This window comes from Mustela nivalis, assembly GCF_964662115.1.
Source record: "Mustela nivalis genome assembly, chromosome: 10".
Lineage (NCBI taxonomy): Eukaryota > Metazoa > Chordata > Mammalia > Carnivora > Mustelidae > Mustela > Mustela nivalis.
In genome coordinates this window covers 89,036,784-89,063,993 of record NC_139029.1, presented here as the reverse complement: position 1 = coordinate 89,063,993, position 27,210 = coordinate 89,036,784, and the positions used below count along the sequence as shown (strand labels likewise).

Genomic DNA, 27,210 nt, shown 5'->3' with positions numbered 1-27,210 from the left:
AGCAAGAGAAAATGAATACAGTTATTATGCATTCTATGGGAAGGAAAACATCTAAACCATAGAGTTTTGTTCCACAAACCTTTCCTTATTCTCCTGAGACTAACTCTTGTCCTTTTCTTTTTAAACAAAACAAAACAAAACAAAACTCTGTGGCTTGCCACACTGTCTGGTTTTATAGTTTTATAAGGGTATTTTCACAATATTCTATTCAAAGATTTTCTTGATCATGCTATTGAGCTTTCTTCTAAATATGTTTTTCTGTTCTCAATAATATATGTACTGGTCCCTTCCAAGAACCCATATCCTAGGGTTATTGGGATATTGTAGGTCATGGTCCAGCAATTGAATCTCAGTCTTCCCCTTGCTGTGTGTACTAAGTTCCTAATTTCCTACATGCTCTGTTATCTTCCAAAATCTTTTAAAAAATGGCCAAAGTTTAAAGAAATAAACAAACATGGATTTTGCCTAGCATTTTGACACATGAACATGTGTTTGGAATTAAATAATTGAGTGCTTACTATGTACCATGATGTCCACATTCATTATTTTCTTTGAATCTTCATGATTACCATATATATAGTGTCCTAGTATTACCCCACGTTAAGATAAAAACAAAACAAAACAAACTGGGCTTAGAGAGTCTAAGTGATTTCCTCTAAGTTTTGCAGCTAATAAGAGGTGGAGGTGCAATTCAAGCCCAGAGCCCAAGTGTGTCTGCTTACTACAGTTCATGGCTCATGGCCAGCAGCATTGCCAGCTCTATCTACCACTGCTTTCTTTTTGGCATTGGTTTCTGGTTGTCAGGGTAATCCCTGCCACTGATAATGAGGTTAACCCAAGGATGCATTCATCGCAGTAGAAGTGTATGGGAGTTGGGGTGGAGGAAAGACAGAAAGAGAGAGATTGACTTCAGGGGCATTTTTTGGGAAGAGCATTGTTGGGGGCATTCATATGTGTGCACACATGGGAGTGATATGGAAAATATTTGTCAACCTGTAATCATCAACTAATTAGAATGAGTGTCTGTTATAACACTGGTGCTGGAGGCACCCTACAATGACAGGTATTACCCCATTGGCTGGTGGATCTTAGGGTGGTCTGAGAGATCCCAGGGGAAGACACTTAGGGATCCTCAGGCTGTAGCCATTTATCAACTGACAGCAGAATTTCTATATTTTTGCATAGAATATCAGCCTTGTAGGGGTGGAACTGAGTGAAGGAAAAAAGATGTCAGAGTGAGATAAGGCTATTGTATACTCAAAGGTATATTTGAAATACCTTAAATTGATATAACAAATCTAGTCTCATCCTGTTCCAGTCTTTCCTTTACAGAGCAGCCAGAATAATCTTTCTAAAACAAATTTTGACCATTTCATTCATTCCTTTCTCTAAAACTGTGATGGATCTTGTGTCTGCGTTCTCCCTGATGAGAAGAAACTCTCAGCTTGATGTTCATGAGACCATGTGATCTGGTCTGTGGTTGCCTTTGAACATCTTCCCCCACTCTCAACACACACACACACACACACACACACACACACACACACCCCTTATCCTCCCATTATGCCAAAACTATTTGATATCTCTGGAACACAGTGTGTTAACTCAAGTACTTTTGCTCAAGAAGTTCCATCCTGGAAGTCTCCTACTAATCCTTCAATACTGAACCAAACATCGCTTCTCTGGGAAGCCTCACTTCCATCTGGACTTCACTAGAAGCACACACATAGCTCTTTCTTACCTCTGATTGCCTTCTGTCAAAACTGTTTAGTTGTAGGTCAGCCTCTCACCTCAGATTGTGAACTCCATGCCCATATGTCCACAGCAGCTATCTTTCTTCATCCTTGTAGCCACTACTGTTAGCTCTATGCTTAATTCATGGTGGGTTCTCAAGAAATACTCAAGAAGATAGAGCAATCACTTCCATAATCTCACTGATCCCTGCATACCAAGGATGTGAGGTGCTGGAGCCTCGGCTCTTATGTGGTAAGGCCACGGGCAATCCAGTCTTCTAATTCCAGAAGGGAAAATTCGGTGACATTGTATCTTTTTATAATACTCCAATAATTAATCCAGAAAAATCAAGTTAGGACCTTTTTGGAATATACCTCCCCTAAGGCCGGATTAGTTTCCATCTCTAATGTCTTTCCCTGATGATACCTATTCTTAGGTCCTGCTGCATCAGGAAGTTTCCAAGAGGCTTTCTTTTTGAGAAGAGTGCCTTAATTGCAAAGTCTCCTTGCAACATATGCCTGGAGTGTTGGGCTGGTTTGGGTCCTTCCTCTGTCTGTCCCTCCTCCTCTTCTCTGAGCTTTCCCTGGGCCTCCACATCCAGATGTTCCAGGACCAGTGACTGGCTCGTCATATGGTCCTTGGGATCCAACAATCAGCCATACCCCTAAGGTGTTCTCTAGGAATCTATGGCAAGCAGGACTTTTAAACCATGACCTTATGCAGAGCTTATGTGCAGATGTTTCAAGTTTCTCTCCAGCATGGCTGGAGATGCTCACCTCCAGCTCTGGCATCCCATCCTAACCTTGGTGTCCTCAGTGCTGGATTTCTCAAACTATCACCACAGTTCTTTGCTGCCCACGGCAATAGTATGGCAGCAAATTTCACTTTGGCTTTACATCATGTAAAAGTATAGCTTACAGATAACTATAAATTCCACAAGTAGTCGGTGAAATATTTTGTATGGCCTTGGAATTGGCTTTAGAACAGTTCCTGCATGCTGACCTTGTTTTCAAGTGAAAAGTAAGCAAAGGAAGGTCTAGAGCTGTGCTGTCCAATATGGTAGACACACGTGGCTATTAGGTCTTGCAATACGGTCAGTCCTAATTGAGGTAAGAATAAAACACACTTGATTTCAAATATGGTATGAAAAAAATGTAAAATGTATCCTTAATAGTTTTGAGGTTGCTTACATGTCGAATGATACTATTTGAGATATTAAAAGCTTACACGAAATAAGTTGTTAAAATCAATTTCTTCTATTTATGTTTACTTTTTAAATGTGGATAACACTGAAAATTCCATATGTGGCTTGTACAGTTTGCTATTGGACTGCACTGCTCCAGAGGATTTGCCTGGTGGCTCTTTAGTATTAGTAAGCTAAATGTGTACAGATAGACTAGAAAGTTAGTGCATAATGAAAAGGCAGAAAAGGTTATGAATGACAGAAGGAAGCTTCTGCTCAGATTTTTAAATTTCTGTTCCCTGAATACGCCAACATGCCACCTGCCTGACAAGCTTTTAAGAAGGTCTGATAATCCTCAGAGAAATGAGGCTGAACCAAATGGCATCTGTCTAAGGCTCACTGCATGGTGCCTAACCTCAGAGGCTTAAAATCAATATTGATTTTTGTCATTTACTTCACCCTGGCATTTAAATATCCCTAAGATTTATTGCCTTCAGGTTTTTTGGTTAAGATTCAGTGATGGGTGTGATAGCAGGGGTGGTAATAAGTTATGTAGATATCATTTAATTTATGAACTCTGGAGCTCAGGGGTAGTTTTCAGTTCAAGAAATATATTAACCACATACACATCACCCTTCATTTTGCGGTGAGAATTTCCAGGCTGGGTCCCTATTGTGCCACTTAATTTATGGCCTGGCCAGGTACCTGGATCTGAGCACGATATTTCAATATAAGTTGCTCCCACATTCAGAGAAGGGAAGAAGATGGGCTTGCAGGAAGCCAGCTGGACAGTTGATGGATTGCTCTATCTCCTCTCCATAGGCTGGGGCCTTAAGGAGCTTTTAAAGCTTGTCAGCGGTTTGGGTCTTTTTCTGCTCTGAGAAGCTGCACACACTGGCCTGGACAAGCAGAATCAGCCATGCTGCAGCAGAAGGAGGGCAGCTCCCAGAAGTTACTTACGTTGACAGCCGGAGTGCCAGGAATTCCCCGGCAGACACTCATCACACTTAGGCCCTGTCGTTCCCGTCTTACACTCACAAAATCCTGAGCCATTACAACGATCATGGACTGAGCCCAAAGGGTTACAATAACACTCTGTAGAAACAAGACAACACACAGGCTGGAGACAAGTCTGCACAGCTTACAGGTTAGCAACACAGGAGCGTCCCTTAAATGCATTGCTTACTTAAAGGATGATGTCCGCTAATGAAATGCTTGGGCAAATAGGGCAATTTTGGTCCCTAAGTATTGATTTCCTCGCCCTTCCATGATGCCATTTTCATGATACGGGAGGAAATTAACTGAAAACTTCCAGGGAAAGAAGACATCATGCTCTTCATGGCTAACGGATCATAATAGAGTTTCCATTTGTTAGGGCGTTTTTAGGTGGTTTAATGAACACCATGAGAAGTTTGTGTATTGAGTATAAATCAATATGCCATCAGTATAAAATCTGTTTTAAATTATTCAAATAGGCTTCTCTGTTACACTCAATATTTGAGAACTGCTGAACATCTTTAAAGTGCACTGTGTATGTGGTTATGAATGCACTTTGTTCATTTGAAGGCATTTTTTACTTTATGATTTGGAAGAATATATATCTATCTATATTTAGATATAGATAGATAGATAGATAGATAGATAGATATAGATAGCCTGTAGATGTTGTTTAGATACTAGGCACTTGAGTGGGGTTTTAATGCAGCCTAGATTAATAATCATGAAAGAAAAATAAAGTGTGTAATCCCAAGTAGATTTCAACATCGGCATAATTTGAGACATATGTTTTTCATTATAATGTCTACTGGAAGGACAATACAACTTTGTTGAGTAAAAAGTAAGAATATTTTCTTGATTCCTCACACATTCTCATATAGGATATTTTTGCTTCTGAAGCTCTACTTCACTGAAAGGCTGAACCTGAAATGGGAATTTCTTAGGTTTCCATTAGTCTGAAAGGCAACAACAGCTAGTTTGCAGCTTTTGGAATTTGGGGGCCAAAGTTCCTTTCCTCGTTATCCGACTGTATAATCTGGGCAAGTCTCTCTGCCACTCTGTTTCCTTTATATTAAAATGCCCTATTAAGCGTTTTTTTTTTTTTTTTTTTAATCCAAATAAAATGCCGACCAACTGACTAACCAACCAAGAGGAGTCCTGCAAACTTCAGGTTACTAGCATCAAATTTAGTGTTTTAGATTGGCAACAGAGATTCAAGATTTAATGTTATAAAGAGGTCTGGAAGTTTGTCGGGATGAATTAGACAATTTCTTCAAAGAATGTACAGGGCCTTAGAATTATGACTTATTTCACGTTTCTTAAGTCGATTTTTGAGTTCAGCGTTATTGTGATACAAACATTATTAAGACTAACAGTGACATGTGTGGGGAAAAATAAAACTAAATAAACAAAAATTCTTCCTCCTTGCCTGACTTGGTTTGTGCTTAATAACTAGAATTTTGTTTTAAGTGGGCATTTTTTTATTTTAATCTGTGTGTATATGGGAGTTGTTTTTTAGAATAGTGATTTTGTTGTGGCTTTAAAAATTTATAGATATGTATTTAAACTTACTCAACACTTACTTTGTTCCTTACTATTTAAGTGTATAAGTTGATAGTGAGTCACCAACACTTCATAAACTAAGAAGTAGAGTTATATCTGGCCAACATGGATTCAGGTACTACTCTAGTTAATTAGCTCATAGCAATTATATTAATATAAGGGTTGAGATGCAAAGATAGTAGACAAAAAATTTTTTTTTAAATGTGGAACATCTATACCATAGGACATCCCAGTGATTGTCACAAGAAAAGGTGATTAAGTGTGTTATTCAAACAGTAATGAAAATAAGTGACAAGGAGAGGTGTGGTTTACACACCACCTATGTACAAATAACTTAGTTTTTTAAAAAATATCATTTGTGAGACCATAGTCAATGGTGGATATTGGTGATGGCCTGGGAGTACTATATTTTATTCCATGAAATTAGAAAGAACATGCAGAACTATTAGGCTGAAAACAACATGAACTATTTTTGGAGGTTTGATTAAAAAGTTACACTACAGTTGATTTATAGGTATTAGAAGTGTCTTGTCTATAGAAGGTACCTCTGGTTATCTGATCTTGGGTTTCAAGTGGTATAAAAAACCAATACAGCCTATTTTGAGATACATTTAGTAGTAACTACCCAGCCCTGTGTTTCCTTCTGATGTCAAGCTTGTTATCAGAGATTATTAGCAGTGATTACTCAAGGTCATGAACCCCATATCCTCTAGCTTCCTGCTTAATGCTTGAGTTTATATGAAACAGAAGCATGCAAGGGTGTCATCTTCATGTAATTGCTGCATCATACAGGGTAATTACATGCATCTTTGGAGACATGGCTGTGCTTGGAATTTGTATGAAAATGGTAAGTTCACCAGTAGTCACAAAACAGCAATCATTGTGGCAACACGGAATATTGCATTTTATATTTGCCATAATATAAAATGGTGCAAATAGTTTATGACATCTATTTCAATGCAGTCTACATTTTGTCAAAGATAGGGGCTATTCCCTTACAACCAGGGAATGGATTTCACTGTTATTTGTTCAAGAAATGGCAAAGTGCCTTTCTTATCCTCAGAAGTAGAGAAGACTTAGATGAAGTTAAAATTTTCCAAGACTGGAGCTTAATTCTGTGAAAGCGAATTAGGTAAATATCCATTCATTTTCATTTGTGCCTTCTATACAAAAAGGCATTAAACTCTCAATTACTTGTGGTACATGCTCTTAAATTTAATTCTCAGTCCTGCCTCAAGCCTTTTGGGGGATCTGAACTGTGGAGAAGAGAGATCTGAACTGGTTCATGCTTTTCCAAAGGGCAAACCTTGGCTATAGGGAACCAATGGTTCTGAGAGAGCAAACTCCAGCCTTAGCCTGGTGGGTAGGCAGTCCTGATGCCTCTACCCTTGGTTCTTCAAGTGGGAAAAGCAGAATCCATAGCTCTTTTAGGAAACTGTTACTGATTGATTCTATGCATATATGAACTCGAGAAAAAAGATAGACAGTAGCATATACCAGCTAGCCACATTTTTCAATTCATTCTTTACAATTTTACCCCTTAGGAAAAGGACAGCAATTTAAGGAATTTTGGTATAGGGAATATTGTAGCTAATTTTAATTCTCAGCTAAATTTAATCCCAAAATTCTCATCTTTGGGTTCAGCAATTTACTTGGTTTGAAGAGTATAAAATATTGAATAGAAATGTGTTTGCCTCAATAAAATATAAATTTCCCCAAAGGTTTATAATTTTAACTAACCAACTTTCTAGAAATGGAGAAAACAACTGCTTTTGATTTAAGAAGGAAAACATGTATATTAAGCTTTTCATATTTCACCTCTATGTTATTTAAAAGACAAAAGCTAAGCAGGCTATCTTCCTGTCTGGAGATAATCCAACATAGATTTACAAAAGAACCACACCTCTTAAAATTTAATAGGAAGTGCAGGTTTCATGGTCCACAAGATTACTTTAGGACTAGAAAAAAGACCAAAGTTCATTAGAACAGAATATTCCGAGTAAAACACTGGGATATTGTTACCTACTAGATATTATAAGGAATGAAATCTTTACTTTTAGGGCTTTTTCTTTGTTCATTTAAAATAATATGACTGTATATAAAACAATATGACTGTATATATAACATGACTTAACACTGTAAAATATTTTAATCTTAGGTATTTTACATAAATGATTTTTATTACTATGTTCCTATTTATTTTAACTTTTTTTGTTTCCATATTTATGGTATGACATTTTTGTATTTCTACAAATGTCATTCAGTGAAATGTAACTCTACATTCAAAGTTCTGAAGCTACATGTCTTTTGGGTTATTAATAACCTCAAATCCTTGTAACCCCAATAGTTATAAAGGCAATTGAACTTCTGTTTGCAAGCTCACAGTGGAATTGTTATTGTCATCCAAAAAGCATACCATAAGTAGAAGTCTGACAAGCTTAGTTTTGCTAATTATGTCAGGATAGTTGGGAGAAGGTGTTCAAGCTTTGAAGTCAGGAAACTAACTCTTTGTGAAAGCTGTATGATTTGGGTCAATTTGCCTTACTTTTCTCAACTAGAAAATAGAGGAAATTATCAGAGGAATACTTACCTCCACAGTTTTGTTAATGAGGATTAAGTAGAAAAAAACATATCTGGAAGTCAGTTCACAGTTTACCAAGTGTTTTCTGTGCATCCCATATGATCCCAGTTTGACCAGGAGTTCTGAAATAACTTACCTAAGGCATACAGCTATTAAATAGCAAACTGGGACTTGAACCCAGCTCTCCGGCCTCTAAGTCCAGTGATTTCTCCACTAATTCACAAATAATAAATAAGGAGGCATTTTGAAAAATAGAACATACTGTAGATATAAACAGTATTATGTAAACTTGGCCTAACTGAATTCAAAGTTAGTTGTACAGCTATCTTATGTGATTCTGGGCAAACTGCTATATGAGCTTAACAATCCGATCAGAAAACAATGATCTCAGAATTGCAGACGAATTAATTTTTTTTGATCCAAAGACCTCCTGCCATTTTCCAGCATGTGTTTTCTATTTAAATTAGTCTCTGTGTGCAAAATTCTACTTGGAAAATTAGTTGCCTATGTTGTTACCTACTGGTGAGGTAACAGATATGCATGTACCCCTGACCATTTCAAATACATGCATTTCTTCAAAGTAAATTGTGAAGTGAAATTCCATTTATTGTTTCTTATTTTTCCAACAGCTCCCTTTCTTAAAGATGGGTTCCACTACACCAAAAGTAGGACAAACTTTTTTTGGGTGGGAAGGGCAGGTTCTCTACAGTTGACTTGAGCAGTAGTCATGGTGGGGGCAGGGGAGAGTACTCGGGAGAACCCTGTGGACCCAGTTTTCCAGAGCTAATTTACCTTGGAAGCTAAGAGAATTAATTGCCTAGAATAGCTTTGAGAAATTGCTTCTCCTTTTGGGGGCTATAAGAAAATCAAATAAATGGAATTTCACTACTATGAATGGAAAAGTCAGGCAAACTTCTATATTACCAATTGCCAATGACTTTCAATTCCAAATGGCAATATTTTAAATCAATTGATATTTGTTGGTTACCAGTTATATGCAAGAGTTTATCCTAATTTCTCATAACTATAATTAAATATCATATAGTGAGTTTCTATTTTAAAAGTTGAATGTACAACTTAAGACTTTAAGTTTGGTATTACCAGGTTTTAAGATTTCATGCAAAAAAAAAAAAAGAAGGAAAGAAAAAATAATAAAAAGAAAATTCTTCATCTAAACATGATTTTTGGCTCACCATCTTTAAACCAACAATAACAAAAGGACTCAGAATATATCCCCCAATTCAACCAGCATAAGAAAACTTTATGTCTACCACAAGGACGTTTCTCCATTGAGAAGGCTCATTCTGGCTCAGCCGTGGTGCAACTCAACAGCCTCTTCACCTTAAATAGCTCCCCATAGCTCGAAAGGCACAGAACAATAGCTGAAATTATAATGGAACTGACCTATGCACACATTCTCATCGTCCAGCTGTGCAGAAGCATTTCTGAAGTAGCCCAGCCTGCATAACTCACAGTGCTGCCCTCTAGTGTTGTGTTTACAGCTCACGCAAATGACTGTATTGAGCAGATCGATATAACTGCATCGATTGGAGTGGCCGAAGCATTCACAATCTTGCAAGGAAGAACAGAAATGTATACAGAGTGTATACAGTAGCAGAGTCACAGCACACTACATGCTTGGATAAAATGAGGAGTGGAGAAAAGATGGAGGGATGGCATTACATCGATGTGATGCAACATGACACACGGCGTCCACAGGTGGTGGTGATTGGCATGGGAGTAGCATCTGTTTCGAGCAGGATAGAAAGGTTGGACATTCAGAACATGACTGGAGAGTGTTAATTTTTGGCATACAGTATGAACAGAAGCATTTGCAGGTGTACACCTTTTAAAATTTGGGAAAGCTCTGTTGCCATTGATGCAAAAGTCTAATTTTTGCACGTTGAGACTTTTAATGTCTTTGTGCCACTTTCCCCATTTTTTCTTAATATTTGCACTCTTAGAAGGAGGGAGGGAATTATGTGAGCATTGAGGGCCTGAGCCTGCCATCATCGATGACTTCTTTGTTTAGAGTCTCATTATTATTTAGTAACTTGGTCAGGGTTTCCCAGAAATTGTGGCAAATTTCACAGGGATCTAGACAATTAACTAATTCTCTATTTTTTGTTTTTTCCAAATGCTAAGAGGGAAGACAGTTTTTGTCAGTTGTTCGTCAGGCCAAATCTGATGTTGATCTGTGAGAAAAAATATAAAAAGCAGGGAGATGATTTGTATGGGAAAACCGCTCTTAAGAGCAGTTTCTTTTTCACCCAAGCAGTTTTCTTTTCACCCAAGTCTCAAGCTAAATCTACTACAAAAGAAGGATTAGGCAGCTGATGATTGGGCAGTACCCTCAGATTTCCTTTTCTTTTGTTTCCCCAGATGGTTGGAGGTGTCTCTGAGGCTGAGGAGTGATGGCTGGAAGGACTAGACCAGGAGATGGGGAAAGAGGAGGGGAGCAGGTGGGGAAGGGTGGAGAGTGACCAGATGTTCTCTGTTGCATCTCAGGGAAGCAAGAGGTTGTTGATCTAATCCAATGTTTTTCAAAGAAGTGATAAAGACAAAGCCTTTACCAGTGGTCACAATGATCAAATCAGACAGAAAAAAAAGGTGGGAAGAGTAGGTAGGTGGGGAGGTTAATTTTTTCTCTCAAAATATGGGGGTAGGCAGAGCTGGACATTTATGAGAAAGGTCAACCATGGTAGTGTAAGCCTTCTTTATCTAATCTAAAAGTACTCCTCTTATTAATGTCTGGCTTTTATTTTACCTCACTAGGAAGCCAAACACAGCCACTATTTACGCCTATTCATTCATTCATTCATTCATTCTTTAATTTAATATTTTATTGGGATGATTACCATGTGCCAGGCACTATGCAAATGACTGAGTTTCTTTTTTGGCCTAGACAAATTTTGGAAGTAGTGCATTGGATGAGAATGGAGGAATAAGGAAGAGTGACTAGAATTTTCCTTTTAATATACTGCTATTCATCAGAGGGTGTGGATTCATTTAGTGCAGAGCCAGTTGTTACAGTAGAGGGTGGACGGAGGTCAAGATCTTGAAAGAATAAAATCAAATTTGGATAGGAGCAAAGGAGGGCACTGGAAATTGTAAAGAGTGGAAGATACCAGGACTAGGGTCAGCACCTTGGGGGACTCTAGATGCTTAAAGAGAAGCAAGAAGAGGGAGGCTCCTGAAGACAAGCCACTTTCTTTAGGGGAGATTAGTTTTGTCATGTGTCTAAGTGTGGTGGGGACTGGGATTGAGAGGAAGCAGAGAAAGAAGGAGAGCAGAATGGGGCCTTGGGACTTGGATGTGGGAGATGGGGTAAGAACATACCTGCATAAATGCAGTAGTTAAGGCATGCCACATTATTAGTAATAAAATAATAACAAAAGTAATATACAGACCGCCAAATTAAATTTTCTTAGAAAGCAAACATTTCATTCTAATACATTATATCTGAGTTACACCTAGTTTATGCTGGCATTTCTGACTTGCTAGGAAACCTGAAAGGCCTCTAGAAACTTCCTTGATTGAAGATTGAAATGGGGAGAACCTTTCTGGTCTAGAGCCATCCAAGAATAGAGTTTGCAGGAAGGAGATCCAATTCCCAAATCTAATTGCTTCTCAGGACTTCTCCAGAGCTGACATTGCTGAGGAGTGGACACCAAAAGCCCTGTCCTCTGGCTCTCCCTCTCCCAAAGAGGTTCCTTGGTGGGAGTGGTTCTTCACATTCACCCACCCCCATCCCCCCCACCCCCAGGCTGGCCTTGGTGCACCCACTATAATTTATTCAGCTTTTTTCAAAGGGACCTTTTCTGTGCACAAATTGATCCTAGGGACTTTTTGAAACAACACAGAAGTCCTTGTTGCCAAAAAGCTTGCTTTGTGGGCAAAACAATCCCATGCTTAGAATAACTAGAAAGCAAAGGAGCTTGTGCTAAGAAAACCAAACAGAGATACAGAGTGATCTAGGGAGAAATTCATTTAACTTGAGAGAAATTAGGAAAAACTAACTTAACGCTGGACTTAAACACTGAGTCTTCCATGAGGGGACATAGGTTTTATTTAAAAAAAAAAAAAAAAAAAGTGTGTGGGTGTAGGGGGAAGGATGAGCATTTCAGGTGAAAGGGGAATAGAGTATGTGAAAATATGAAGTTGGGTAAGTGCAGAGAATAATGCTAGAGAAGTTTCAGAATGTAGTTCCCTCATGTATGTTTGAAGGGTTCTGTAGGATCTGCCCAATGGCCAGAGCTACATGCTGAGCTCCCAACTGGCAGTTTTATCCAAAAAAGAAAACATATCCATATATATTCAAGTTCAACACTTTTAAGACCCAACCCATGAATCTCCGTAGACATATCAGATGTCATGCTATCACCTACTGTTCTTTGAATTCAATGGATAGTATACATTTTGTGATAACATTATTTGTTTCTGGGTCTTGCTTGAGAATCAATTTATTATTTTCAATAGGATGAGGTAAGTAATATAAGTTGTACAAATAATTATATATAGAACTGTACCAGCTAAACACCCAATATTAATAAATTTATTTTAGAAGATAAGTGGATATACAAATGTTTTATAATCTAGGAAATAAAGTAGAAATCTGATTCTTTTACAACTTCTAAGACTCATCTGAGACTTCAGTAAAGCTGTCTTTGCTGGCCACGATATATTTGAGAATGTAAAATGAGAAAAAGATCTTTGAAAAACATGAGAGCACTGGATAAATGCAAGGTATCTCAAATGTAATTATTAGGCTGCTGTATTATTTTTCAGTATTCTGTTAATCTACCACTCTTTAGGAAATAACTAGTCTTTCCACATAGGCACAGAATCCTTGAATGATCATTAATGGTGTGGTCTGAGCTACATTATCATATTAAGACCCTGTAGGGATGATATTAATAGTTCAATATTTCTTTGATCTTCCAATTCATTGACCTACCACGTCCTCCCTTCCCTACTTACAAAGTACAGAGTCCATGGTTCGTCCTTACAGTGACTTCTTTTTATACACTCTCATCTCGCTTGCCCCCCCTAAGAGCTCACCTGAATTATAGTCTTCTGGGAAGACTTGATCCTGCTTAAATCCAACTCTCCATTCCCCATGCCTATCCTGCAGCAGCTAAATGTGACTGGAATTTTTCTCCAACTATTTTGAAACAAATCTCATTTTAATTTCATGACCATAAACCTTAAAGGGAACTTTAGGACTGCCAGACAACCCTCTTGCAACAGGGGACTTCTGGTCCACCACTCTAATTTGCTTCTCTTTCTTTCCTACTCACTGATATAGGAAAGATGTTAGGGTTCGAAGCCGATGCCAAGAGAGAATTCTTGAGACGTCCTTGGTGCAAAAAGATGGTTTAAGTAAAGCACTGGGACAGGACACATGGGCATAAGGAGCTGCACTGGGGTCATGAGAAGTGGCCCGATATACACTTTCAAGTTGGGAGGAGGCTAAGGATAGCTTAAGCCTCTAAGGAATTTTGGAAGCAAGGTTTCCTGGATCTTGAGGGGGCTAGCTATTGTCGGGAAATTGCATTTATTTTCGTCTAATGAAACCTTAGTCTTGAGATCCTTCAGATGTATATCAATGAGCCATATGCTTGGTGGATAACTGCCAGCATAGATCTTGGGGGTTTAAAGATAAAAGAACTTTTATATGTTAAAGTAGACTTATGGGGTCCCGGGGGTCAGGTTAGGATTGCCTTTTGCCCTTAGCCAAAGTGTCAACATTGAGGCAGCCGGGTCCCTAAGAAGAATGTCACTTTGCCTGTTTCAAGGACTTGTCAGTGGGCTGTAGATAGTAAGGAAATTTAATAATTTTTCTTCTGCTTTTGTTTCCTACATCATTCACCATTGTTTTCCCCTCTCTTTTCCTTTTTTTTTCCTTTCTCCTCAAATGTCTCAGGGCTTAGTTCTTGGAACTCTTTGCTCTTTAGGCTCACCCTAAAGACAGGATTCTTTACCTAGCCTCATGACTTTATATACCATCCAAATGCTGACCTTTCCAAAGTAGTTATTTCAGGCTAGATCAACCACCAGTTAGACATTTCCTCCCGACTGACCTACACCACTGCATTCTTAGTCTACACTTGGACATTTAATGGATATCTCAACTTCAAGATGTTTGTAAGAGAACTCATAGGTCACCTTCCCAAACCAACAACTCACCCAGACAACCCACCCCATCTCAGTAAATGGCAATTCTGTTCCTCCAATTGTTTAGCTCAAAATTCCTGGAGTTGGGGCGCCTGGGTGGCTCAGTGGGTTAAGTCTCTGCCTTCGGCTCAGGTCATGATCCCAGGGTCCTGGGATCGAGTCCCACATCGGGCTCTCTGCTCGGCAGGGAGCCTGCTTCCTCCTCTCTCTCTGCCTGCCTCTCTGCCTACTTGTGATCTCTGTCTGTCAAATAAATAAATAAAATCTTTAAAAAAAAAATTCCTGGAGTTGTTCTTGACAGCTCTTTTTTCCCCCCTCATCCCCAACAAACAATCAATCAGCAGATCTTGGCTATCCTTTAAAATACTTCCTAAATCTCATCACCTCTTACTACCTCATCTTTAGTTAAAGGCACCTGGATTATTGCTTTGGTCCCCAAACTGCTCTCCAGGCTCCATCCTAGTGATAGTTTCCTCTCCACACATCAGTAAGAGTGACTCTTTCAAAACTTTAATTGGGTCATGACACCCCTTTGCTCATAATCCTAATGGCTCCCTGTGTCATTCAGAATAAAAGACAGAGTTTAAATTCATTCATTCCCAATTGATTTGGCCCCTGGCCTCCCTGATGTCTCACTGGCATCACTCTCTTCTCATTGGCTGTATAAAGCTCCATGTTGCTCTGCAAACATTGCAGGGACTTCCCCCAGGCCTTTGCTCTTGTTGTTACCTCTGTGTGGAATACTTCACCCCTGGACTTTCCTCAGTTTCTTTTTAGGCTTCTGTTCAAAGAAAATTCTATGACCACTTTATCGGAAATAACAGCCCCCAGCCTAAACATAATAATCCCCAATTTCTTAAACCTATGTATTTATTTATTCTTTTTAGAATTTGTAGTATCTGAAACATATACTTCAAAAAATTTTTTGCCCCCCATCCTCTGAGCATAAATATGTGAGTGTAGACCATGTCTCTTTTGTTCACAGATGTAACCATGAAACTCAAAACATCTCCCAGAGCATACTAAGCACTCAAAAAAAAAAAAAAAATGTTGTCAAATGAATATATCAGTAAATCAGTGATCATCCCGAGATGCCTTTCTTTGCAAAACAGAGGAAGATATGAGAGGACAGTTATGTTTAAATTCATTCCTCCCTATATGAATTCCACGAGTCTGGCTATATCCTGTATATTAAAGAGTCTCGAAAAACAATAGCCACACAACAAGATATAACTGAGTTAGTAATTATTTTACCTGAGGGTTGTCTATATGTCAATGAAGATCATTTTAGGCAGAGAAAAGATTTATAAAAATTGCCATGGTTTTATATAGTTTTTCAATCTCAAATTACATTGTAGACAAGTTTTAATTGCTGTTGTGTAGACAAGCTTGCGGTGTCCTCTAGAACCCATTTCCATGGTGTAGCATGAAAGCATTGGCAACACCTATTTACTGAGAACAACCTTGTGTCAGGGAACAACGCGAACCACTCCTGCAGGATCTACTGCAGTTTCTCAACCTTGGCACTATTTATATTTTGGGCCAAATAATTCTTCATTTTTCTATATACTGGAGGATATTTAGAAACATTCTTGGCCTCTGCCTACTAGATGCAATAGTAACCCCTAGCTGTCACAACCAAAAGTCCCCTGGGGAGGGGGCAAAATCCCCCATCAGACATGTATGACATCATATAAAGCAGTTGTGATAATATGGTACTTAGGAACTGGCCAGTTAAGACCAATGAAAGCTAGAGATGTTTTAGAAGAAGAGTTCAGAGTTGGCTTTCTAGATCAGGAAAGACCCAACCCTCTAGGTAAAGGTTCTTTCTGATTGACACTGGGTGGGCAGAGGGCTGGGTAAGGAAGGGTTGCCAGAAATAAGAGGCTGGAGAGATAGAGAGTGAAGGATGAAGAATAGCAGAAGAGGAGGGGTTAAATTTCCCCTTGGTGTCTTCTTTCTTACTGTTCGCCATGTTGCCTCTAATCATAGGTTGCATTGCCTACACAAGTATGAGATCAAGTACTCAGAATGGCACAGGTAATTTTTTCTTTTTTAGTCAAATGAGGAAAGCTGCTGAAAATTAATTTTAGTCCCTCAAAAAAAAAAAAAAAGGATTTGGGAAAAAGAGTTTAGACAGAAAGGGAAAGAATGAGAACTCTTTAGTATTTTCCCCTTGCTACATTCAAAGAGTCACCCTACCTCTGAGGGGCCTTCTCCAGGGGTGGCAGTGAAGTGGCCATAGCATTTTGCTGGTCTTTACCTCACCCCACCCTCTCTTGCAAACTGATGTAGCTTTTGAAACTCTTCCACATACATCATTTGATGACAGTATGGATTTTTTAAATAAGTCATTAGGTGGCCTCTCCCTGCCTCTGGAGATGTGTGTGAACCTCATGAGTGCTGCAACCCCAAGAAACGCAAGATTCAATGAGACAAGGTCGAATTCCAGGTCAAGAGGCCTCTTGTATTTCCAGTGTGCTTGACATGACATAAAAGAGATGGGATCTGTGAGAGCCCCTATTGCTTTCTTTTCTCCTCCACCTCCTTGATTTCTTTGTGTAGATTCATGTTTTGGAGATAAAGAAAGATCGCCGTCCTGTGGCCTCAGTGACCATCTTCTGATGTGCACTCATACCCAAAAAGGCTCGACACCCTAGGAACCTGTGGCTTTTCTGTTCCTAAAGAACTTAGTCCCCCAATTTCAAATCCATCCACATTTCCCTCAAAAGGGCACCGTCTGTGTTTGATATGTAAAAGCACATGGTGAGGAAAGTTTAAGACATAGTTTAAATACTGTGTTTCCCCTTTCCCAACTTAGACCAGTTACATCTTTTTCTCTATACACCACAGAAGGACCGACTCAACATTAATTAAAATATGGAAAATGATTTGACTCTATTCAATAAGGAATAAAGAAGCTATTATGGTCATTTTCACCAACTGGGTCAAACTAAATTCAATTTTGCTAATAAATATATTTCTTTGTAAGAGGTGTTTCATGAAAAAAAAAATCAAAACATGACATAAGCCCAACAGTCAAGGGTGGAAAACAAGACACACCTGTCACATAGGACATTTAAAGGAAAATGGTAAAATAAAAACAGGAGTCTTCATGTTTCCTGAAAAATCTTCATTCTGTGAATGACAGATGCTAGCTGGAATGGGCTATTCATGAGTCACAGATGAGATACTGCTTGCTTTCATTTAAAGAAAGCAATATAACTATTATTTTCAGGTCATAATCAATGCTTCACCCAGTGCAGATCTGCACTGGTATTTGTTCAAATTCATTCCAAACAATGGAAATAGACATTATAAGGTATTTCACTTGTCACAAAGTCAAATGGGCACAACACATGGAACCTGCCGTTCTGTTCTCATGAAAAGCATCCTTGAAACTCACTCTAAGTGAGTTTCCTTATTTTCAATGCAAATGAGCAACAATGTTAATACTCTGACATTCATGTTCTAAACAGGATCCTAAACTGTGTTAATGTTATTCACACATTAATCTTTCAGAAAACAAATGTTGCAGCATTTTTAATTTACAGCAGTCAAGTTTTGAGTGAAGCTTTTTTTTCTCTTACAGATGACATTCTCAGTACTATTTGATGCATTGATTGAAATCAGTCAACATGCCTCACCAATAAGCTGATGGGTACACTTCACAGATATTCCAGATTCATACAGTGCAATGTTTCACAACACATAACACCATGAAATCACTGTATGAATCCAAGAATTCCTACCTCTCTTGTGGTTTGCAACTTGAACAGAAGAAACTGTTGACAAAGCTAATTTGGGAGCAACTGGATAGGTTTAAAAGAATGAACAGCACATTAGAAACAATAGTGAAACGTTCAAACTGTAATAACTTATCATCAACCCACTTGAAAAGTAGCCCTAAAGGAAGAGACTATTTGTATATGCTGTTTCTGGGAGATGGTTTCAATCACAAAGGAAGTCTTGTATTTGGCTGAAAATGGCTTAACATTGTCAGTAATAAAGCTTAGAGGTTTTATTTTCAGAGGAAAAAGAATTACCGTTTAAGTTAAGAATCCAGTTATGTAACAATTATTCCAGTAACAATATGGATATTAGGATCCTCTATTGTCCCTCTCTTAAAATAGTAGCCACGTTGAGGTAATTCGCAATCTCATTGCTGCAATTCACTATGGTCAGTTGCTTTGGGTCACCAAAAGCTCACCTATGTATAAGCCAGTTCAGATTATTTTTGTTGAGCTGATTAGACATCACAGAACAGAATCACAATGGTCAACCATCTGGCCCTCAGTCTCAGAGTCACCTTGAGTCTGTCTACCTTTAAAAAATGTAGTCTTCTTCCCAACATTTATTACCTTTGTGGTATCCGTTCGCTAATGGCAGAGATTTCTCTCTAAGTTGCCTGCCATTTCTTTTCCAATTATTCATGATGAGTTGTTTGTGAAGATAGCAAAAGCAGGGTAGAGCCTGATGTTCTTTGCAGATGTTGACAAGATAAATTACGCCTGCACAGAACTGGCCTTTACTAGAAAGTGCACCTTTAGCTAAAATTTCAAGTTTAAGCACTTTGCTCAACTGCTTTCCTTCTCAAATAAATTCATTTGAACACGTTATACAGTTTTGAAAAAACTGCACCTGGCATTACCTGGAAATTTCTGAGAAAGTTTTCAGTGCTGTGACACTGACAGAAAACATAGCAAAATAATTAAGTAGGTCTGTTTCAGGTTTTGAACAATGGGTAATCCTGTTCATCTCAAAACTCACTGTGGAGAGGTGTTAAGTCTTCGATCCTGTCTTGTATAATTTGTTGAGCTATGAAATTCCATGGAAAATACTGAGTGACATTTCACTGAAGATGCTCTCATTGAACTTGCCAAGGAAGAAAGCCACTAAACCTCCCCCGAATCCTCACAGAATTATATTAATAGGGGTGAGCATGATCTGTACTTCTTCCATGTATGTATGCAGAAACTTGAAAAAACTCATTTGGAGCAGATGATTAAGATAATTCTATTTGCTACTAATATATGTATCTAGGACAGTCTCGATTTCATCACTCTGATCAAGGACTGAAAATGCAGCCCTTCCAATTTGACTCCCCAACAAATTGCTAATATATTTTGTTTTGCTTAGCAGCTATTTCCTGGTTCCTCCTTTTGCTCATTTCCTTCTCCATCTGTATTCATTAGAGTTTAAAAGGAACATCCTGTATGTAAGGAAGGAAGGTGGAAGCCAAAAATGTACCTTTTTTTTTTTTTTGAGAAGAAAGAAGGCAAAAGAAAACAATTTTCCATTGAAATAAACTCCTATTTATATATGTCTATGTATATCTATAGGCTAGACGTTAATGGGAATTTAACATTGCACTGCATCTTATGAATTCATTGCCCAGTTTTTAGAAGTTCTATTTCTTCCTGTGCAATCACACTGCTTCAGTCTCTCTCTTTTATTAATTTACTTAGTTTTGATGTTAGAAATCAGAAAATAATTACAGCTTTAAGGACAGACAGAGAGCAATCTGCCCTTAATGCCGATAGAAATAATCGTTAATTCACAGAGGATTTAAAGGGGAAGCCCCAGCAGAGAAAAATATACTGTGATGTGGAAGACAGAAAGAGAGAGAGACAGAGAAAGAGAGAGAGAGAGATCCAAATTTTTGCCAATCAATATGGAGCAACAGTAAAAGAAAACAGGTCTTTTAGGGGTTACAATACTTCCTTTATGTATTTTCCCCTTGCCCCCGACCTTCAATACAACTGATGTACCAGTCAGTTTAGTTAAGAAGAGCAAAAGGGAGACAGTGGAAGGATGTCTGTAGCAACTCACAAGTTTTTAAGACTTATTATTTACATTCCAAACTATGATGGCAACAAAACTCCAGGCTTCTCTAGGGGCTGACAGACATTCAACCTAAATTTAATAAAGAGCTTATAACTTCTATGCCCTCTAATTTTTCCCTATGTCTTCACTATAATATTTCCAGGATGCTCTTCATATTAGAAATAATATTTGGATCATGATTCTTTCAAAGGCATGACATTCATGATAATGCTCTTATTTAGTGCTAGAAAAGTAGTATATGGGATTTTTCCCCTAAACATGTGGGATTTTATATCAGTAGGAATTTTACATGCTCCTACCTTGTTTTGGGTTAGAAACCTCAAGGGAAGAAATATTCGGCCATATCCTATTAAACTTTGGAGGATCTGCATGCATCAGGAAAAATCAGGGTATGTTATTTTCAGCTATAATGTCATTTGGTCTAAACAGAAAATTATATGGACGAAGACACAAACCACACATCTGGTCTTTAACTTGGTTGTGGATGCACTTAACAAAACATGACTCCCGCACCAAACAAGAGCAAGCAATTGATGATTCCCAAAACATTGAATGGACATTAAATATATAGCCCCTTCGCTAACAAAGCTATATACATTTACTTTTGCAATAAACTAGAGTGTTCTTACAAATAACCAAATAGGGACTTCAGCATTTCAAACTGTTATATAAAGCTGGTGCCTGAAACTAGAAGATAAGGCAAAAGAAATAATTTCTCACTTGAGGATTCCATTCTCTGCAATTTATATTTACAGATATGAACTGGCTGCATTAGTCTTTCATGAGAGATTCTTCGGGGTGTGTTTTAAGTGTGAGCCATTATCTCTGCAAAGAAGTGGATTTATTTCCTATTTTTATTTATGCAATTTCTCACAGAAAGAAAGGGAATACTGGTGATTCTGGCTTAAGGAGAATAGTGCAAGGTGCTTCTGATCATAGCTAAGGTTTGTATGTGTGGATGTGTATACATCTTCATGATTTTTTTTTTAACCTCAACCTATGTTTCTAGAGTTTTGGTTCCATCCAGAAGTCATTATAAGCATTGTTAATTTGAGAATTGGTGTTCTTTCTTTCTTAGATTCACCAGTGTATATCTATATTTATATCCACAGTATATATATATATACTGTGGAAAACGAGAATAGCCAGGTTTAGGACTGGATGCTTTAAAATTACTTTTGTGAAGGTGCATAACTGTTAAAGCAGTCATTTTAAAACCCAGTCAGATCAGCTCAAAACTACACCTTTTGTGTGGTCCTTTGGGACCACCCAAGTCCACAAAAAGGGATCTCACCTCTAAACTCCTATAGCATGTTTCTTACTGTCTGTACTCCTGATTTCTCATTGATATGTGGATAAGGGATGAGTTTTAATATTGTTAGTTTGAATTTCATAGGTCTATTTCTTGTCTCTGTAATTAGATTGGATCTCTTTGAGGAAGGGCAAAGCCTGGTAGAAGACCTCAGTAAATATCTAATAATTCAGTAATTGATATCAAGTGGCTAGGCTACTGTAAACAGGTATTATGAGATTGTTTCCTCCATAATTAGATTATAACAAATAATATTCTTGTAAGACGTGGTACTTTCACTCTAACTTTGGTTTTTAAGTATTTGTTAGAAAAAGTTGATCTATGGTTGTTTTGTGCATGTGTGTATACAAAGGTAGATGGAATCTTAATACTGACATTACTACATCTGTCAAAATTGAAGAATGCAAGAAGAATGTAATTCTATTTCCCACATTTGTATCCAAGTGTCACTAAACACCTAGATACTCGGTAACATGTAGGCAGAGTATTCAAGCTGTTGACTGAATGCTGCTTTTCACTTGAGTGTCCTGGAGCTGGGTAGATACTGGATTAACAGAACAAGTCTACCTGAGCTGTGACGATCACTTTTGGAAAACTATACATTTGTATTTTGAGGGAATTAATATGATTTTTAGAAATTATTTAGAAAAAAAGTTGTGGTTGTATATAGAATATATAATTATTTATATTATTAGCTTTAAAGTAAGAATATTTCAGTTCATTGAAATGGTTCTCTCCATCTTTTTCTTGTAGGAGAGAAAAATACAGGTCATAAGTGGGAGTGCTGTTTGTAAACTTAATGGTAAGTACTCAGTGACTTGTATGTCTTGATGAAATTAAGTAATATTATTTTGTTAATAAGTTTTGCCAAGAAACCTAAGACAGAAATTTATACCAAATCAATTAAAAAGTGAGTTTTGAAAATTAGTGTCATAAATTAAGCTCTATTCAATATTCCAATACATTAAATATTTGCTTATGCCTATTTTAGGCATATTCTTTTCCTAGTGTTTCATAATTTTCCCCTGGGGTGTGAAGGTTCCACTTTAAGGATCTTCCTATATGTACAAAAAGTTAACATAGGTCATTCTGCCTCTGAATTGTTAACTACCTGACTGTATGGAATTACCAAGATAGATACCTCAATTACTATCTGATCCATACCTAGAATACAACTTTCCTCCGAATTTTGTACTTAAGATGGTTTCTTGTGGGAAGGGAGGTAGGCAACCCTTGTATTTGCCTGGAAATAGAATTAGACATTTTTTTCCCCAAATAGTTTCCATTATGTGGAATGCCTAACTTTCTGAACAATCAAAACTCAGAACCACCAGCAGTCATACCACATGGAAATCCTAATCTAATCTATACTTGACTCTGGTGGGATAAAATTTTATGTGCTGATTTTTCCTTGGGAGGAAAAATGTCCTGAAAAAAAGATACTGAAATATGTGGTCTCTTGTTAAATTCTTACAACACGTTACTGTCTGTGCAATCATGTTGCAATATTTGGCCATCATGGGATTTTTAATTTACTATCTCATACTATCTATCTACCTTTTTTTTTTTAAAAGTAGGCTCCACACCCAGATGCAGCCCAATGCAGGGTTTGAACTCACGATCCTGAGATCAAAAGTCGGACACTTAACTGACTAAGCCATCTTATTTTTAAGAAAGTTTATTTTTCTTATAATTGCAAGGCCAAGTAAGGAAACAACTTAAAATTAAGCAGTTGCTCTCCGTTTACTCTTACTATTCTAAGATCCTGGCTCAAATAAATATTTAATCAATATTACTAACAAATGTTTAATTCCCAGGAGTAAAATGCACATTGGAGGTGATATTAATAGCATAATTGAGACAAAATTTATGTTATCATATCCAATTCTAATGAAAATCTTTGTAGCATGTAGCCTCAGAGAATTTTGAGCCAGTGGGCCACTTGTTTCAAGTAGGGGGAAATTACAAATAGAAAACAAAAATTATATTATATTGAAAGAATGTATTGTCTCTTTGGGAGAACTGTGGCAGAATTTATTAATTTCATTTTTTCATGACTTAACTAGGGTATATCTATGAGTCAATTCTAAGGTCAGGGAATGGCAGTTTCTTATAGGGCAAACGGTACTGTGAGTCAGAAAAATAGGATTTGGTTCCAGTTCTACTAATGAGGAACTGTCTGGTTTTTAATTTCTCTAGATTTCAGTTTCTTATCTGTAAATAAAGGTGCTGGACTAAAAGGTCTCCAAGGTTTCCCTCAGCTGTTAAGTTCCATCACTCCAGTGATTCCCTCATGATCTAGCAGGGTCCCACTCAAGTTCGTGGAAGGATGAAGCCTGTTGCTCTTTGGAGAATCTAGAGGACTAAATGGGAAGGGAAAACTATTGCTCCCTGTTTTGAAAGTGGATATTTTGACTGTTGTAGTGAAATTCACACTGGACTTGAGAAATTACTGGGATGAGGGGAGGGATCCCCATATGTGCCCAGTGGGGTTGTAAATGGCCGGTCATTCAAGAATAGCCTCTTATGGAAATCCCTATTTCTTAAGGATGTTGGCACAATACATCTGGGTAAATGGACTGGGCTCATCTTGATGATCTTCTTCCCTAGACTCCAAAGACTGGCTCTAGGAGTATGGAGACCATAACAACATACTCCACAACTGTCCCCCTAAAAAAGAAACAAAATATCTGCAATGTCCACCAGATTCTATTACTCTACAGTTATTGTTGAATTTGCAAAGCACATTTATGAGAACCTTAAAAAATATCTATTCAGGGGAGATTTTTAAAAGATCTGGTGCATATAAGTAGAGGTCGGGCTGGATTAGAATCCCAGTTTTACTGCTTGGACAAGCTCCTTAAGTTCTCTTTGTCTTTCTCATCTGTAATATGGGGATGATGCCATTATATGCTGGCTGCTTTCAAGACTCAGTGGGTTAATATTTGCTTGGCATTGTGGTGAGCATTCGATAAATGTTAGCTCTTATTATCCCATTTGTGGTTCCTGTTGTAATAAAAATCAGATTACTGTAGTAGTACCAGTCCTTACTGAATTGAGGTAGAGAAAAATAATGTGTTCTTCCATTATTTTGCCATCTTAATTATTCCCAAAGTGAATGATTCTGATATGTAAAAAAAGCTCACTTAAGATACAGTTTACTTTAGGGAATAATCCAGTTTTAGGGTCTCCATTGATGAATACTATTGCTCAGAAAGCAATAGAAATGATTTTGGAGATACTGTGAAAAAGATTTAATAGTTAAAGACAAAACGTTAATTTCCAAGTTTCTTTAAGTTTAGAATCAATCAGTTTTGACTACGAATCAAATACATATCTTATCTGAATTTTGTTTTTCATTAGGGAGAGAATTCAGGAAACTGTTATGTGATAGTTTGGTTGTGGCGCTTCAAACTTGATTCGTGAATCAGAAAAACCGAGATTCTAGTTGTGAAAGGGAAACTTTGGAAGAAAATTTTTCTCCTCTGTACTCCAAGGAAAACTCTGTACTATACATTGGAGAGAACTATGTGACGGTTGGTGAAATTGACCATCTATTGCTGATGCCATAATTTATCAGGCTAGAAGACCAGCTTGAAGCAGAAGGTTAAAGACATTGTCTTGTATCAAGAAAGCTTTAGAGGTAGGGTTGTTTTAGAATATAAAGTCATCTTCTATCATCCATGGCACCCCCTTTGCATGAACTGCAGGCAACTTTTAAAGTGGGCACACTCTAAAAACAGAGTCAGTTGTGACCATGATATCCCATCTCTTTTTTTTGTTTTCTAGAAAGTTGTACCATGTAGAATTTCATACTTCAGTAGTTTCATCAAATGAGAAGGTGAATTCTAATAACATGGTTGAATGTGAAGAGTCCTAATTTGGAAATTGGACATTGAGCTGGAATCCTGCCTTGCCCACTGTCCAGATAAGTTGGACAATTCATTTAATTCTTAGTTGTCTTATCTGTAAAATGATTATGTCGGATGAGTGCTCTTTAAGTTTCCTAAAACTACTAATTTTACTTAATTTGGGGGGTTCTAAAATATGGTGGGAAACAGGGTGCCACCATGGATATGAAAAGCCATTGCTAAGGGGATGTTAGTGGGCCTTCCTGGAACATCTTTTTTCCAGGAGAGTGTGAGGAAAATATTAGGTAGAGACAAAGTCACAAGTTCACTTTGGGTTTATATAGTGACTCCTGCTATTACTCAGAGAATCTGCAAACATTACTGATGCCTAGAAAGGAATCTATAGAAAACCCTAAAACTCTCTAGAAGAAATCTCTGGGGCCTATGGAGGTAATCTTATCATCTTCACAGCAAGCTGCCTGTCCTCGGAACTACAGTGTCATTAAACTGGTGGGGAAGATAAAGCTTAATGTGATAGTGGTAAGTCTGTCCTTGAGATAGCACACAGCATTTTATTTTTGCTATAAGTGGCTATATTGATAAAGAAAGAAATTTGAATTTTTATTGTCATACGATATGTACAAACACGTTTCACAATTTGAATGGCAAATTTCATGAGCTATCTCATGTTCTAGACTACACTTGACATATCTACATTTCCCATCTTCCTCAGAATACTGAGGATGTTTAGTGGTAGAGGAAGGCCATACATTAATGGGGTGGAGGGTCACAGTCCCCTACCCCCTCTCCTCATGCATAATGTTTGTAACTTCTGCTGACAACACAGTGAGGTACAAGAAAATGAACCTCTGTTTTTCTCCACGACACTAAATTTACCTGCGCAAAAAATAGTTCAATTCAGGAATCAACAGGTGTAAAGTGCTGTGTGGTGGATTGGAAAGAGTTTGTGGCAAGAATAAATAAATCTAGAATTTTTCTTTCTAACCTCTTCCATGTGGTGTAACGTTATGAGCATAACTTTTAGTGTCTTCCACATCCTATTATACTGGTCAAGTTACTTGGCCACTCTGAGCCTCCTCATCCTATTATACTGGTCAAGTTACTTGGCCACTCTGAGCCTCGGACTCACTCGCCATTTGTAAAATGGACATATTCTATAGACATATGTGAACATCTCCCTCCAGCTCGGAGTAAAAGCTCTGTCTCATCCTTCCCGGGAAGTGAAGCCGTTAGTTGGCCAGCTCCTTATTTATACTCCAAGAAGATGTCAGCGATACGTACACCCTTAGTGCAGAAGTTCACAGTTACATGTTCGAAGGTTCATCGTGGGCCCTTTCAGAGATCTTGGCAAATCTTTGGTCAAGCTAGGAACGTCCCGATGCCCCACACAGAGATAACAGCAAAGGACAGATAGCAGCTCACACTTAAAAAGTGGCTTGACATTCTAACTTCACCTGGGGAGAGGTTAACGCATGAAAAACATCAAATTGCTCAAAGTGGGCAATGGTTGATAGCATTGCTAAACTGCTCCTTTTCTTTTTCCCTTTTTTTAGGTAAAAGATACTTGCCCCTCCTTCATTGTAATATTTGATATATTCTTCAGGATTAAAGCAGCAGCTATGTGCTAATGTTCATTCAGTTTTAGGATAACCACAAAGTTTTCATGAATGTGAAATGCTAGTTACACAAATATGAAATGGATCTGTGATGAGGATACTGGGCACACGATATAACAAAGTCCCAAAGGTGCTTCACCTGGGACCTGAGCTTTCCTTCCAGAACATCAGCAAACAGTTCAAAATTAACGTAGCACACCATGCAATTTGCCATATAGCTACACTACCCTGTACATTTTCTTCCTCATTATATAAAACCTAATTAGTTAAAGGGCAATTCAAATGAAACTTTTATTTGGGGGATTTAGAAGTATTAAAGCAAAGGGAAG

General features: G+C 37.8%; 1 protein-coding gene across 7 annotated transcripts in view; it reads right to left on the bottom strand.

Annotated features, from left to right (window-relative positions):
• Positions 1–27,210, bottom strand: part of NTNG1 (netrin G1) — a 344,202-nt gene that overhangs the window by 39,567 nt on the left and 277,425 nt on the right. For 2 of the 7 annotated variants that reach the window (XM_082688264.1, XM_082688265.1), the window contains exons 6-9: positions 20,381–20,446; positions 17,987–18,046; positions 9,462–9,629; positions 3,878–4,012 (exon numbers count right to left, since the gene is read on the bottom strand). The exons of 1 other annotated variant lie outside the window; for it this stretch is intronic. In XM_082688264.1, coding sequence (XP_082544390.1) covers positions 3,878–4,012; positions 9,462–9,629; positions 17,987–18,046; positions 20,381–20,446 — 429 coding nt within the window. The remainder of the gene's footprint in view (positions 1–3,877; positions 4,013–9,461; positions 9,630–17,986; positions 18,047–20,380; positions 20,447–27,210) is intronic. 4 more of the 7 variants (XM_082688266.1, XM_082688268.1, XM_082688267.1 and 1 more) reach the window with 4 other exon arrangements.